The sequence below is a fragment of the Peromyscus leucopus genome, chromosome X (assembly GCF_004664715.2).
Source record: "Peromyscus leucopus breed LL Stock chromosome X, UCI_PerLeu_2.1, whole genome shotgun sequence".
Classification (NCBI taxonomy): Eukaryota; Metazoa; Chordata; class Mammalia; order Rodentia; family Cricetidae; genus Peromyscus; species Peromyscus leucopus.
In genome coordinates, this window is record NC_051083.1 from 97345781 (window position 1) to 97362633 (window position 16853).

Here is a 16853-nt window from a genome sequence, read left to right on the forward strand (position 1 = left end):
CTTTCTCTCTCTCTTTTTCTTTTTCTTTTCTTTTCTTTTTTTTTTTTTTTTTTTTGGTTTTTCAAGACAGGGTTTCTCTGTGTAGCTTTGGAGGCTTTCCTGGATCTCACTCTGTAGCCTAGGCTGGCCTTGAACTCACAGAAATCCGCCTGCCTCTGCCTCCTGAATGCTGGGATAACAGGCATGTGCCACCACCTCCCGGCATGTTTCTCTTTTGAGCCAAAGGGAATTTACTGATTAACGATGGGTTTTGGTAATCACTTTAGTTGTGCACATACTAAATTTAGAATGAAGGAGATTTGTGATGGGTCTATTTACTTGGTTTTGGAAACAGGGCCTCATGAAGCCCAGGCTGACCTGGAAATCCTGATCCTTCTGTCTCAGCTTCCCAAGTGTTGGGATAATGGGGATGAACCACCACCACCTGATGTTTATTACAGTCTTAAACAAAAGTACGCGCTTTATTTTTATTTATTTATTTAGAGGCAGGATCTCACTATATATCCCATGCTGACTTGGAGTTCCCAACAATCCTTTTGCCTCTTATGAGCTATTATGCTAGGACTAAAAGTGCACCTCAAAGACATGGTAAGGTTTGCCTGAGAAAAGCTGTTCTTTCCTAAATGCAAAGGGCATGCATGAACAAAGAGCAGTGGACGTATTACACGAAAATCTCAGTCCTATCATGGAAAGATTTCTGGTACTCAAAACAATGCCTTCAGCACAATGTTTAGTTAGGTGTTCGGGTTTTTGTCTTTTTCTCAGTAGACCCCAATTCCACTTGGCAAGTTCCCACCCCCGTTTGATAGATCTTAAGGGTGTTATCTGCAAACGTGTAAACCATTTAGACGGCTCTGCCGGGAGGTAGCAGGCGCTCAGCATGTGAGCCAGACTCCTCCAGATCGCCGGCGGCAAGGAGGGAACACCCCGCCTACTTGACTTCCCCGGCCCACCCAAGCCGAGCCACACCACCTACTGGCCCGATGGACTTCCGCCTCCCTCCGTCCGCCCTGTGGCGTCGGCGTGAACGGCCGACGTCACATCCGCTCGCCAATTCGGACTCGGGAACCCGCGCGATGAAGAGCGCGTTTGTGACTGTGGGGACCACCAGCTTCGACGACCTCATTGCGTGTGTGGCCGCCGAAGACAGCCTTCGGGTGAGTGCGGCCGGGCGGCCCTGCTGGCTGAGCTCGCCTGTCCTTCCCCGGCGGCCACGGGCGGGAAGGGAGGACGCGTGGCAGCTGCTCCGCCAGCACCGCGGCGGCCTGCCCGGGTCTCCTTCGTCCGCTCGCCTTCCTTCGCCCTCAGTGCCCTCCCAGCCTCCCTCTGCTACCGCCGTGCTGCCCTTCGCGGGCTCCTCACAGCCTCTCCGCAATTGCCATGTCCCCCCCCCCCAGCCCCTCTCCGCAACCGCCGTGCCTCCCTTGGCCGTCTCCTGTCTCCTTGCAGCCTCTCCGCGACCGCCATGCCCCACCCCCTCCGCGTTTCCCCTCGCCCTCCACCCGGTGCTCAGCACCTGTGCAGTTTTCCTCGTCCTCCACCCCCGTGCGCACCCCCTCCGTAGCCTTCCCTCGCTCCCCACCCCGTGCGCACCCCCTCCGTAGCCTTCCCTCGCTCCCCACCCCGTGCGCACCCCCTCCGCAGCCTTCCCTCGCTCCCCACCCCCTCTGCAGCCTTCCCTGGTCCCCCACCGCGTGCTCCACCTTTCCGCAGTCTTCCCTCGCCCCCAACCCCGTGCCCGCCCCCTCCGCAGCCTTCCCTCACCCCCCACCCCCTCTGCAGCCTTTCCTGGTCCCCCACCCCGTGCTCCACCTTTCCGCAGTCTTCCCTCGTCCCCCACCCCTGCCCCCCCTCCGCAGACTTCCCCCCCGCCCCCCCTCTGCAGTCTTCCCTCGTCCCCCCCCGCCCCCCCTCCGCAGACTTCGCTCGTCCCCCACCCCCCCTGCAGACTTCCCTCGTCCGTCCCCCCCCCCCCGCAGTCTTCCCTAGCCCCCCCACCCCCCTCTGCAGTCTTCCCTCGTCCCCCACCCCCCTCCGCAGACTTCCCATCTGCAGTCTCCCTCCCCCCGCCCCCTCCGCAGACTTCCCACGTCTCCCCCCCCCCCCCCCCCGCAGTCTTCCCTCGCCCCCCACCCCCATGCCTCCTCTCAGTCCCTCCTTCCCATCCTTATCTCCTCCACTGTGCAGTCTGTACCAGCATGCCCGCATGTCTTGGGTCCCTCCCCAAGCCCTGTCTGGTCCCTGCCAACGCCTGGGCCATGACCCCTCACCCCTTCCAAGGGCTTTTCCCTGGGCGCCTCTGTCTGCAGACGCCACGCCCCCACCCTGCAGACTGGGAACAGGTTGCCCTGAGGCGCCTGGGGCGGCCACCCCTCACCCCCTGGCCCCCTTAGGCCGGAGACGCTGTGGGGGTGGGGGTGGGGGATGGGGAACATAGTTTTCTCCCAGGCGTCGAAGTCTGCGATCCGCCGCCCCCCCTGCTGGGAATGGTTCCGCCTCAACCGGCGATCCCTCCCCCCCCAACGGGTTGCCCCAGGCGCCTGGGAGCCAGACCCCACCCACTCCTTGAACAGGTGGAGAGGGTCTTGCCCTCTGGGTGGCGTCCTCAGCCTAGGGGCTCCCGTGGTGCCCCTTACTGCTTTGCTGGGTCCCAGCTCAACTGGTGAGACAGAAACAGGCTCTTCCTTTGGTTCCCGCCTAGTTTTGGACTCCTCATTCCAGGTATGTTTGTGTCTTCTGGCGGGCAGTGAGGTTCCTTGGCGGGACCTGGCCCTCAGGGGGTTGGGAAAGGGTTCTTTTTGAAACAGGCAGGGGTCAGATAGCACGCCCTTCATCTGAGCAGTGGCTTGGAGGTTGGCTCACTGCTCTTCTTGAAGGACTTCATTTAAAAGGACCTCGTTTTCTTATTTCCTGTTTTAGATCCTCAAGAATCTCGGTTACAACCGACTTGTCCTCCAAATTGGTAGAGGCACAGTGGTCCCTGAACCATTCAGTACTGAGTCATTCACTCTGGATGTTTACAGGTATAAGGATTCTTTGAAAGAAGACCTTCAGCAAGCAGACCTTGTCATCAGCCACGCAGGTAAAGTGTCTGCGAATCCCCGGTTTCTGTCTTTGATTCAAAAAAAAAAAAAGACACTTTAACCTTTTCAGACTGAATTTACAAGGACTACAGGTATAATAACTCAGGGTACATGCATAGCATATGAAAAGCCCTGTGACCAGTTCTTACCACTACAAAAAAGAAAGCCAGGCTCCATGTCTCATACCTGTAGTTCTAGCAGTTGAGAGGGAGAGGTGGCAGCCAGCCTGGGCTACCTGAGACCTGTCTTAAAAATCTGTAAGTTGCTGCTCAGTGGTGGCACACACCTTTAATTCCAGTACTTGGGAGGCAGAGGCAGGCGGATGGATCTCTGTGAGTTCAAGGCCAGCCTGGTCTACAGAGCGAGTTCCAGGACAGGCACCAAAAGTACACGGAGAAACCCTGTCTCGAAAAATATTACTGCTGGGCAGTGCAGATGCACTCCTTTAATCCCAGCACAGGCAGATCTCTTGAGTTCAAGACCAACCTACACAGTGGGTTCTGGGCTAGCCAGGGCTACACAGAGAAATCCTGTCTCCAAAACCAGAAAAACAAGAAAAGGAATAGACATTACTAAAATGTATAGCATAATCTTTATTATATAATATGTTTATGTGTATGGCATTAGTCTTACTTTGAGTTCTTTCTGTATGTTGCTTAATCCTCCTAAACTTGTGAGCAAAGTTATTAACATCCGTCCTCATCTTGTAGGTGAGGTACCTGGGACACATGGATGTTCAGTAATTCATAGTTGTAGATACATAACAATTTGACAATAGTCTGTCCTCTTAATTACCACCCTATCACATCTCAAAAAGGATTTATTTACTTTTAACAGTCCTAAATGCCATTTAAAATATCTAGGAGATTAAAAATATTTTTTAGATTTACTTGCCTATGTGTAAGGATGCGAGTGTGCCATGGCATGTATGTGAAAGTCAGAAGGCAATTTGTGGGAATTGGTTCTCTTTACCTACCATGTGGTTTCCATGATGGGAATTCAGGTTGTCAGGCTTGGTGACAAGTATCTGCTAAGCCTCCCTAGCCATCTAGGGGATTTCAAATTGCAAAGTCGAAGTGATCATTATGTATGCATATTCATGGTGATCTAGGCTTGACTCTCATGGGCATGGCACTTTAGGGATAAATACATAAGAACTGGTTTCCTTTATTAGTGCCTGTCACTATTATAGGCTAGCCTTTAAAAATCAAAAAAAAATTTAGTGTGTTTATTTGTTCTCTTCCCTCACCCTCCTTTCCTGTGTGTGTGAGTGTGAGTGTGTGTGTGTGTGTGTGTGTGTGTGTGTGTGTGTGTCAGCCAGCCTGTGTCTCTTGTCTTCTACCATGTGGGCTCTGGGGCCATCTTGAAAACTCTGAAATGTTTTTCTTAAACCACTTACTTTTTTTTATGTGTTTCTGATGCGGATCTGATCGGTGCATGTGCATCTATGTGAGCATGTGTGTATGTGTGGTGATGCATGTGTGTGTGTTGAGGCTAGAGGTAGACAATGGGTGTTTTTTAAGGATCTCACTATATAGTCTTGGTTTGCCTAGAATTCAGTATGTAGACTAGGCTGACTTTGAGCTCACAAGGACCTCAAGGACCTGTCAGCTTCTGCCTCCTGAGTGCTGGGATTAAAGGTATGCTTCATTGTGCTCCCACTAGTTTTTAATACTTATTTTTTAGTTTTGTACTCCAGCTCCAGGGAGTTATAGGCAGGTATGAGTGACCCAGTCAAACTTAGGTCCTCTGCATGAAAGCAGTATATGCTCTTGAATTCTAAGCCATCTCTAAGCCTTCCACATTATTTTTTGAAACAGGGTCTCACTGAACCTGAAGTTCATCATTATTCAGTTCAGTTCACCTGACAGGTTAATGAACTCCAGGGATTTCCTGTCTCCCTCCTCCCCTAATTGGTGTTACAGACTGAACTCAGCTTTTAAATGTGGGTGTCTTAATTCTTGCAGGGCATAAACCTGTCTTTTCTGTTTGTATTTGGATAGAAATGAAGTAAAGTTGTTCAGTGGTGTCAACTAGGAATTTTGGTAATCTCAGGGCTCTGGAGGTTGAAACAGGACAATAATGATAATGAATTCAAGGTCATTCTGAGCTTTGTAGCAAGTATCAGGCAAGATTAGGCTGTAGACCTTCTATTCCGCTCCCCCACAAAAACCTGTCGGAAAAATAGTTGGTATGGTTTTGTCTTTTTTGTTGTTGATACAGTCTTCCTGTGTAAACCATGATCCTTCTGCTTTAATTTCCCACATGATGGGATTTGGGGCATGTGCTACTAAACTTGACCTACGTTTGTCATTTTGAACTTATTATTAAAAGGTTTAGTTTCATATAGTTTTATTGACTAAATTATTCAGTTTTCTTTCTTTCTTTTTTTTTTTTCTTTTTTTTTTTTTTTTTTTTTTTTTTTTTTTTTTTTTTCTTTTTTTTTTTTTTTCTTTTTTTTTCTTTCTTTTTTTTTTTTTTTTCCCGAGATAGGGTTTCTCTGAATAGCTTTGCGTCTTTTCCTGGAACTCACTTTGTAGTCCAGGCTGGCCTCGAACTCACAGAGATCCGCCTGGCTCTTCTTCCCAAGTGCTGGGATTAAAGGCGTGCACCACCACTGCCCAGCTAATTATTCAATTTTAGAAATCAAACTATAATGACAGAGTACCATAACTTTAAAAAATTGAATTAATAAGTATTATTTTTGTAGGTGCAGGAAGCTGTTTGGAGAGTTTGGAAAAAGGCAAGCCACTTGTGGTAGTTGTAAATGAAAAGTTAATGAACAATCATCAATTGGAGTTGGCAAAGCAGTTGCACAAAGAAGGACATCTCTTCTATTGTACCTGCAGGTATACTAGAGACTGACTGCTTGATCTCTTCCTGTCTTAAATTCCTCCCCAGCAGTTATTACTCACCTGCCTAACCTTATGATTTTTACGTTTTTTTCACACTCATCAATTATACTTTGATTTTTCTCAACTATAACCTCTCATTTGTCTTTAGCTTTGACTCTGTTCTGTGTTGTGTATTTCCTGTATTATGTATTATATGGGAATTTGAATGTATGACTGTGTATACGGGTGTGCGGATTTCCAAGAATCTTAGGTTTTCAGTATTGGAAGAAGGTGTATGCTTATATTAAGGAATAATTAACTTATTTATTTTGAGAGTTCCATATATGTATATAATGCATTTTAGTTGTTAAAGATTGACTTTTAGTAAATCCATTGGAAGCTCTAAATTAAATATACTCATTTATATATTCTCTTCTACCTATATTCATTTATATATTCTCTTCTCCCTAATATAAAGTGCTTGGGTTACAGTAGTAAGCATTGTGTTTATATTATGGTGGTAGAATTTCACATGTTGAACTATGCTACAAATAAAAAGACAGGACATGGTTATAGCTGGGCTAAGGAAGAATTAGGTAGACTTCAGGAGAGGCCTGACAAAGGACCTGATTTTGAGGTAAGTCCTAAATTAGAAGGAAGAACCAGACATATGAAGTTTAGAGACAAGGGAACAAAAGCCTGAAGAGTTCTAATTTTATGTTTAATGAGAAGCCACTGGAGCACTTTAAGCAAAAGGGATCTTTCTTTGGTAAGGAATATTGTTTTTATCAGCATCGCAGTAGAAGCTTGAAGAAAAATGCCGTTAGTTCTTCTTGTCAAAGAAGCTTGCCAAAAGGCCAGGTCAGTAATTCCCAGTTGCTTGATTCTAAAAACTAATTTGATATTTTAAAAAACTAAGTAACCTCATAAAGAAATTAATTGTATGTCTATATCTGTATATTGAAGTTAGAACATGGAGTGTCTTTGGGTTTTATTTTATTTTTGTTTCTTTCAGGCATTTGGTATATACTTGTATGCATTCATTAAATATGGAACACTTGTTATATGCCATGATTCTTTAGGCATTTGGTATGCACGCACGCACGCACAGAGACAGATATATGTGTACAAAGCTTGATGTTCCCCGTGGGAGAAGACAGATTTTGTCAGTCACTATTCCAACAGTAAAATTGATGGTGTGCTCATCTCTCTGATGGAGGAAAGGGAATGTTGTCTTGGTACAATGACTCAGAAGAAAAGCTAGAAATTATGAATGGTTCAAATAATTGGTGTGTCTGCCCTTAGGTAGTTGATACTGTTAAGTTGACAATACCACTTTAAAACAGGAACAGATCTTATCTTTCTAACTACTATATGCAGGTTAATATTTCTAGGGGCTATTGAAAAGGATTTTCATTCACTTTTATTTCTTTGAACATGGTCTCTATGTAGCCCAGGCTCATCTTGAACTCCTGATCCTTCCGAGTTTTTGAGATTATAGATAGATAGGTATGGGTCACTGTACCCAGCTAATTAGCTGCTCTGATTTTTTTGTTTTTGTTGTTGTTTTTTTTTTTTTTTTTATAAAGACTTGTGCAGGATGAAATGACCTGTGTGTCTCCCTTTTGAAAAAAAATCATTTATGTATATATGTGTGCTATGTTGTGGGCCTAAAAGATGGAGGACAACTTTGAAGTGTTCTTCCTCCATGTGGGTTCTTGGGATTGATTTCACTGTTTTCAGGCTTGGTGGCAATCACCTTTACCCACTGAGCAATTTCTTTTTCCCTCCCCCCTTTTTAAAACAGTTTTATAAACTATTTCAGAAAAGTCACTCAAATGAAAGTATCAAGGATCATGATAATTTCCAGTAAAAAAGTTTTCTCACAATCTGCATGCATGATGTATGTAGTGTAGTTATCATAGTTTACTTTCTTGTCTGATACCTATTTTTTTTTCATTTATTCTGTTTTCATAAATTAACTTGATTTTATTTTATATTTGTGTGGTACTGAATAGTATTTAAAAGCAGTGTAAACACATTTTCCTTGAAATGACATTTCCAAAACACTACATTTGACTGAGATAAAAATGCCTATTCAATTCATACGACATTTTATAGTACTCTGTGTGTTGGCAATAATAATACTAGTGTATATAACCCCATAATATTAAAATATACAAAAATTCAGTTTATTCATCAAATGGGCATCAAATTCTGTGGGATTTTCTCTCATGTTACCTGATATTTTTCTTCTTTTGTTTTAGCACGCTTCGTGGGCTGTTACAGTCAATGGATTTATCAACACTGAAATGTTATCCTCCTGGCCAGCCAGAAAAATTTTCTGCATTTTTGGATAAAGTTGTTGGATTACAAAAATAAACTCTCAACACTTTAAAATACCCCTAAATCCAGTTTATGGGATGTGATTAAATCAAAATAAATTTATGGCATGTATTTGTAGAGCATTACAGATTAATATATTTACTATAAAAATAGAATATATGGAACTTTGTGGCATAAACGTTACACTTGGGTCCAAATCCTAATTTCACTAAATTTTTGAGATTTCCCTGACATTGAATATGTAGTGAGTCCCTAACATTGAAAATGTAGTCTTCATAGTTTTGTCCTAAAATCTTAAATGGCTGATCGCGTAAAAAAAACAACAACAAAAAACAAAAAACAAAAACCAAAAAACAAACAAAAAAAACCCCCAAGCCTGGCAGTGATGGTGTACACCATTAATTCCAGACCTTAGGAGGCTGAGGCTTGAGTTCAAGGCCAGCCTGGTCTACAGAGAGAAACCTGTTTCCAAAAACCTAAGCAAAACAAAAGCAAAACCAAAACAATTTGAAAATGTTACTAAAAATCAGATATTACTTTAGATGTTCCTTTGAAGAAAAAAATGAAACGCTAACAATGTAACATTTGGTGAGAAAGTCAGAATCTGTAGGTTTATAATCTTAAGAGACAGCTTTTTTTGTATTAAGCAGGAAAAAAATGGGTTTGCTTTGTGAAAGCTAGTAGTTTTCTGAAAAAGATGATCAAAGTAAATGATCTACTGTACTTTGGAGTAACTTTTATCTTGAAGAATAAAGTAGATATGTTCACCTTTTGAACTTCTGATCCTTCAAGTGCTGGGATTACAGGCACACTCTACCATGCCTGGTAATATTTGTTCCTCTGAGAAGGGCTAGAGAGATTGCTCAGTGAAGAAAGTGTACTTGTACAAGTGTGAGGACCCGAGTTTGCATCTTCATAATCAACATTAATCAGGCATGTTAGTGTGTATCTAGAATCCCTTTGCCTATGACGAGATGGTAGAGACAGAGTCCTGGAATACAGTGGTTTTGTAGCCTGGTGTTTGCAATAGTGAATGGCAAGAGATCCTGTATCAAACAAGGTAGAAAGTAAAAGACAGCCTGAGGTTTTCCTCTTATCTCCTCCAGCTCACCATGGCGCACATGCCTACATTCAAATGAATGCATACACACATGTAAGTAGATTGTGATAATCTTTTTTTTTTTGTTTTTTTGTTTTTTTCAAGACAGGGTTTCTCTGCGTAGCTTTGCGCCTTTCCTGGAGCTCACTTGGTAGCCCAGGCTGGCCTCGAACTCACAGAGATCCGCCTGGCTCTGCCTCCCCAGTGCTGTGATTAAAGGCGTGCGCCACCACCGCCCGGCAGAATGTGATAATCTTAACAATGCTTTAAAGAATAGAGAATAAATCCAAAGATATAACAGTATGACTTGGTTGTTATTTTTTTTTTTTTTTTACATTTTTAATTTTTGTGTATGTGTGGATATGTGCTTGTGGATAGTCAGAAGACAATTGGGATCATTTCTCTCCTTCGGCCATGTTAGTCCCTGGGATCAAATGTGGGTCTCGAGGCTTGCTTGGCAGCAGGACATTTGCTGGTGATCAGTTTCACTAGTCCATTTGTTTGGATAGAGGTAGTGGGGTTTGAACCTAGGACCATGCACATACTAGGTATACGCTCTACCACTGAGCTACATCCTCTGCCTGCTGTCAGTTTTTACAGTCGCCATCTGGGGCCTAGAGAGCTCAGTGGTTGAGTTGTATTTCAGAGGATGTAAATTTAGTTCTTAGTTCTTCCCATATGTTAACTGCTTGTAACTCCCATCTCCAGGATATCAAATGCCCTAGTCTGGTCTCTGCACATTTATACTCAAACAGATAAACAGAAAAAAATAAATCTTCTTAAAAAGTTATTAGGAATTGTACCTGAAGCTGGAGAGATGGCTCTGTTTAAGAGTACTTGATGCTCTTTTAGAGGGCCCGGGTTTGATTATCAATATCCATATTGCAGAGTATCTTACCCACTCTGGCCTTTGGAGACCAGGCTTGTGTATGGTGTACAGATACACAGATAAAACACCACACACACATAAAATTAAAAAATACCCTCTACAGTGATGAAACATATAACAGAATTTGGCAATTTGTGTTCATAAAAATTTTACAAATTTATATATGATTAAATACATGATTTTTAAATTATAAGAATTATAAGAACTCAATACATTGTGAAATTTCTGAGTTTGCTCTCAGAACTTTTAAGATGTAGTAGTTCTTTGCTAGAAATTTTAGATATAGTTTATCCATAAAAGAAATTTAAGAGCTCGGCATTATGGCTGTAATCCCAGCATTCAGAAGTCAGCTGTGCTACATAATTAGTTTCAGGTTACCCTGAGCCTACATGGTAAGAAAAAAAAAACGTCAGTCAATAGTGTGACTGTACAGGCATACCTTGTTTCAAACATTTTACTTGTGATGAATTTACATACTTTAGATTTATTTTCCTGATTGACCTTTACTTGGACTGATGTTAAATTTTTATTGGTGGTAAAAATGAGTTCCTGAGAAAGTACTCTGTAGTCAGGAAAAAGCCACTTGGAATTAAAATTTTGGTGAGAATTAGATATCTAAGTGTGAGTAGTCCACATCTCCATAGGTGAGAATTAATAGGAAATGTACCTTTATTATATTTAGTTAATGTTTTAACATGTTTTTATATTTTTAATTTTAATTTTTTTTTTTGTTTTTTGAGACGGTTTTTCTGTGTAACAGCCCTAGCTGTCCTGGAACTCACTGTGTAGTCCAGGCTGCTCTCAAACTCACTGAGATCCGCCTGCCTCTGCTTCCAAGTGCTGGGATTAAAGGTATGTGCCACCACTGCCTGGCAACATTTTTTTTTTAAAATGTATATTCCAATTTGTATGCATGCCTGTGCCCGAGGACAAACTCGGGGTTTATCCTCAAATACCATCCACCTCTAGGATGGTCTCTCACTGGCCAGTTCATTAACTAGAGTGGCTGGCCAGTGAGCCACAGTGATCCTCTTGTTTCCACTTCCTCAGTTCTGAGTTTATAAGCCCATTGTATCATGTATAGCATTTTTATGTGTTTGGTGGGACATTAACTCAAGTCATATTCCCAGCCTTTCACCAGCTCTACACTAATATTTTAGAAAAGGTTTTATTCACATCCAGAGATAGAATCCTAATGTTTAATGTTTCTTTTAAACCACCTATCTCATTTGAGAAAAAATGTAAAGTTTATGTTGCTTACTTAGACTTTTATTTATTTTTATTTTATTTTTTAATTTTTATTACGTATACAGCATATATGACAGCAGGCCAGAAGAGGGCACCAGATCTCATTACTGATGGTTGTGAGCCACCATGTGGTTGCTGGGAATTGAACTCAGGTCCTCTGGAAGAGCAGTCAGTGCTCTTAACCGCCGAGCCATCTCTCCAGCCCATTTAGCCTTTTAAATGACTTTGTGGCTTGAAGGACCATAGAGCATCAGAAATAGTCTATTCAAATATCATACCTGGAAAAGCACCAGGCTTCCAATTATTTAATACTTAACTGCTAGACCACATAATGTAGACTTAGTTATTCAAAAATTAATCGTTTGTTGTATGTGGTAATATTTCTTGCTATACCTTTGTGATTTTATTTTTATTGTGAGGTTTTAAGTCAAGATAGTTTGAATTTTACTTGACAAGAGTTTCTCAGAATTTGTCTAAGTCTTGTAGTTTCTCAACTGAGGAAAGACAACAGAGGTTACAATTTGCTCTAGAAAACAACCTTTTGCCAGAAATACTATTAGAAACCTTGAATAAGTCCTGCATTTTTTCTTACCATACCATAATATTTTTTTAAAGATTTTTATTTTTATTTTATAGTTTCCCCACTTAGTTACTTTAACTCAGGGACATTTTTTAATTTAATTTTTTCTACAGTTGTGCTTTATTTCAACAGTAGTAATTTTACACCCAGAGTTTCCTTGGTGTTTGACAACCCTACTTAGAACTCAAACTTGTGATTCGAGTTTTGGAAATTTTAAAAAATGCTGAGTAGGATCAGTGCTAGAGGACTGTCTTAATTGGCTTAATTCACTTTAATAAGATAATTATATAGACTATTAGAGGTAGAAGAGATCTGGAAAATAGTACTATTGTATAAACAGGCTAAAAAGTTTACATGTTACTAGTTCTTATGAAAAGACAATTTTTTTTTTTGTTTTTTTGTTTTTCGAGACAGGGTTTCTCTGTGTAGCTTTGCGCCTTTCCTGGGACTCACTTGGTAGCCCAGGCTGGCCTCGAACTCACAGAGATCCGCCTGGCTCTGCCTCCTGGAGTGCTGGGATTAAAGGCGTGCGCCACCACTGCCTGGCCATGAAAAAACAATTTTATTTGAAATATTTCTGAATAAAGTTAAGTGTAGTTTAAAGTCACTGGGTAGGTGGAATGCTGTTTAATACTTTTTTTTTAGTGTTAATTAGATTTTCAGATATAAGGAGGCAAAAAAAATGGATTGTTGGAAATTGATACCATGGACAGATTCAGAAGTGATTTGACTAATCCTAGAACATTTATAGTGTTTGAGTATCTGCGAGGTGATGTTATGAGATGACATTGGGAATTGGAAATTTTAGATTTGATGCTTATAATTGGTTCAAAGTGAGCTGGAATGGTTGGAAGGAACTGCAAGTCTAACCAATGAACTTGTTACAAGGTTCTGGGACATAAAAAAGTAGATGTTTGATTTTGATTTTAGATACTTAAAGATTTAAGTCATTGGCACAAAGGACAATGTAAAAAAGACTAAAGTCAGGAATGGCTAAAGTTACTGTAGGTATTTTCTTTTGCTGTTAGTGTGGTATTAGCATTCAGTCCATGTTGGTCATGTAACAATTTCCAGAGATGACTATAAATCTGCATATGATCTGGTAAATGAGGTATGGGCAGAGTATTTGAAATTGGCTTGTGGAAAATATTTGAAATGGGTAATGGTGATAACCATGTGGCGAGCCAATTTGTGGTGTATAAAAGAACATTTTTCTGAGAGACAAGGGAAGGAAGAACAACAGTTGTGGTTAACACTTGCTAAGTGCTGATGTATTGGTACTTATTCAGTGTACTTTACATATGAATGTTTAATCTCTGTAGTAGTCTTAGAAAGCAGTTTAATATTGTCCCATTTTGCAGATGAAGAAATGAGTCTTTTATCTAAGGGTCCAAGCAATGGGGAATAATCCGGGAATGGTAATTGGAGAACTGGATTCTTAGTGTGTGTTCCTCATTAATTGGTATAATTACATCACTATCTCCTAAATTACACATTTATATTAGTCATAGATACAGGGCCTTGTTGGGGTGTTTTACAGTGCTATTTTAAAGCATCCTGTTATTCATAGAATCCATGGGAAGAAATTCTCCCAATTGGTTTACCTGATTACAAGTAAGTTATATGCTGCTGTTTTCCTTAAATATTTGTGTTTCGAAGTTATCTTTTGGCACTATTTCCTTCACACGTTTTTCTGGGCATTTTCATCATTCCCAAAGGCTTTACTATTACATATCTTATGACAGCTCACCAAGCACTCCTCAGCAGCCTTTAATATTGCTAAATAGGCATTGTGAATCTTAAAGATGGCAGTGTTTATTAAAATTTTGGATTTGCCTTGTAATAACCTTTTAAAGAGTAATAACTTATAGAACACCTTGATTTAGAATGCTGGTTTTTAAAATGAGCTCTGTGGACTAGTAGCCTTAGCATCACGCGTCATCTGGGAACTTTTTAAAAATAATAAATACAAGTCCTCTGAGAACCACTATTCTAGAAATATACAGGACAGTAGTTCGTTGGGGAAAACGGCCAATTGAGATTTCAAGTGTAGTATCATTCAAGGGCGGTATACATTTATACCCTGAAGTTGCTTTCTGTTACATGCAAATGAAGTAAAGTATTGGCCCATCATAGGTCTTTAAAAAAATTCTGTTTTACTGAGTTAAAGACTATAACCTATACTTTACCATTTCTGAGCTTTCCATATCTCTTGTGCTTTATATGCAATTTTTACAATTATGCAAATGAGTTTTAGTTTTGTAGTATTAACTGATTAGATGTGAGAATTGAATGTCTTGCGATTATTCAAAACCCAGTCATCTTTAAAACAAATGTCTCTTGTGGCTGTAAAATTCTTCTTATTTATTTACTGCAATTATTGGGCTATTCTGTTTTCTGTTCACTAATGTTTTAAGCTTGATTGTGGTGGTATTTTGTTTGTACTCTAACAAAGTATGACTGAAGATCAAAGGGCAGAGCCAGCCACTAGATTAACCATAGAGGCTAAGCAGTGGCAGCACACACCTTTAAACCCAGCACTTGGGAAGAGGAAGCAGGAAGATCAGGAGTTCAAGGCCACTCTGGGCTACACAAGATTGAATCTATCTAAAAGAGAGACAGAGCCAAGCAGTGGTGGTGGCTCATACCTTTAATCCCAATAATAGGGAGCTGGAGACAGGAACATAAGGTGAGAGTGGAGACAGGATCTCAGAGCCATTCAGTCTGAGGATTTGGTAGAGGTAAGAAGTCTTTCTAGTGGATGGCTGCTCTGCTTCTGTGATCTTTCAGCATTTACCCCGATATCTGGATCTGGGTTTTAAGACCATAATTAGGATTCGTGCTACACTTGACTTTTGTAATTAGGATAATACTTGTAAATTCAAGAACTAAGTAGTTTCTTGGAAATTTATCATAAGAAATGTATTGTTATGTTCTACTCCAGTATGCCTGATTCTGCATCTTATATTTTGTGTGTTTTATAAATAGTATGCTCAAGTTTTTACTTTTGAACTTAAATATTGTCTATAGGCCTACATGGAGAAACTATTAAAATTAATATTCTTAATTGACAAGTTATAATTTATACATTTATAGAGTATAGTGTCATACATTGACCTGCATGCAATGTGGGATGATTAAATCAAGCTAACATATCCTTTCTTTTACCTATCATTTTATGGTGAAATATTTGAAATGTAATGGTGATAATTTGAAATATATATTATTGACTGTGCTCATCCTGATGTTTACTAAATCTCAGACATGCCTCTTATCTAAAATTTTGTAGCATTTTAATCAACTTCCTAGTCTCCATTAACCACTCAAGGTGCAAGCTCTTTTAACTATTCCTTTACTTCTATGATTTTAACTTTTTTATAGATTCTAGATAGGTCATACAGTAGTGGATTTTCTGTGCCGAATTCTACACTTAAGGTGGATGTTAGAAATTAACCAGGTGTCTCCGCCACCCTCCCACCCCCAGAGTTTCTTTGTGTAGCCCTGGTTGTCCTGGAACTAGCTCTGTAGACCAGGCTGGCCTGGAACTGACAGAGGTACACCTGCCTCTGCCTTCCGAGTGCTGGGATTAAAGGCATGTGCCATCACCACCTGGGCAAAATTAACCAGTTTTTAAAGAGAATAATTCAGTAATTTTTAGTGAAGCCATTAGGAAAGATTTTCAGATTTTTATCTTTCTAAAAAGATTGTGCTTGTTTGTTTTCAGTGCCTGTTCCCACCACAGTCTGATTTTTATCTAGATTTGCCTTTTTGGCATATTTCATATCCCACATCTTTGCATCTGGCTTTTTTAGGACTAGTTTTTTCACACTTGTGTTCACACTTGTATAGCCTTCCCAGTAGGTGTGTAATTGTCTTATTGTGATTTTAATTTGCATTTTCCTATTGACTAATCATCTTAAACATCATCTAATTACTTATCAGCCATTTTTACTCTCTTCCTCCCTTTCAGACAGAGATTCTAGCCCAGCCTGGCTTCAAACTCTCTGTTTAGTAGAGAATATTCTTAAACATCCTGATCTTCTTGGAGCTAGCTCCTAAAGCTGGGATATTATACACAACATGTATAATTATGCCAACTTAACTACAATGATAACTCCCCCTTCATTTACCTTTAGTAAAACACTGAAATATTTTGCCCATTTAAAAAACTGGATTGTTCATTGCTAACTTTATTTGTGTAGCAGAGACCAGCCTCAAACTTACTATGTAGCTGCAGGTGGTTGGGAATGTCTGAAAACCTGCCTCTACTCCTGGAGATCATGCCAGATTTGTGTGTTTTCCTGAGGATTGAACTTAGGGTCTCTAGCATGCTAGGTAAGCACTGTAGCAGCTGCGTTACATGCCCAGTCCACTTTTAATAGTTTTTCAATACAAATATTTTTTGTTAGATATGTGAAATGCGTGTATTTTACCCTAGTTTGTAACTTCTATTGTCACTTGCCTGACAATTTCATTTGAAGAGCAAAAGTTAATTTTTGTGAAAGTCCAATCTGTATGCCCTTTAAAACCTTGCCTTACCCAAGGGTCCTGAGTGTTTTCTCTTAAAACATTTTTAGGAACTTTAATTTTATGCATGGATTTCCAATTATTTGTGGTTCAGAAGCTAAAATATACAGTACACAAGGGTACAGGGAGGCTCCCTTGCAGCTTTTCTCTTGCTGCCTTAACCTTCCCTTGGGAGGCAGCTGCTGTCCGGATAATACAGAAACTTTTTAGATCTGGTCTGCTTTGCATTAACAAAGTGTGAGATTCA

At 40.6% G+C, this 16853-nt stretch overlaps 1 protein-coding gene across 1 annotated transcript in view; it reads left to right on the forward strand.

Moving 5' to 3' along the window:
- The first annotated feature begins 1019 nt into the window (after nucleotides 1-1019).
- Nucleotides 1020-16853, forward strand: part of Alg13 (ALG13 UDP-N-acetylglucosaminyltransferase subunit) — a 62128-nt gene continuing 46294 nt past the window's right edge. Inside the window, 3 exon segments of the mRNA XM_028876930.2 lie at nucleotides 1020-1157; nucleotides 2920-3082; nucleotides 5794-5932. Of these exon segments, the coding sequence (XP_028732763.1) occupies nucleotides 1077-1157; nucleotides 2920-3082; nucleotides 5794-5932 (383 nt within the window). The 5' untranslated portion in view covers nucleotides 1020-1076.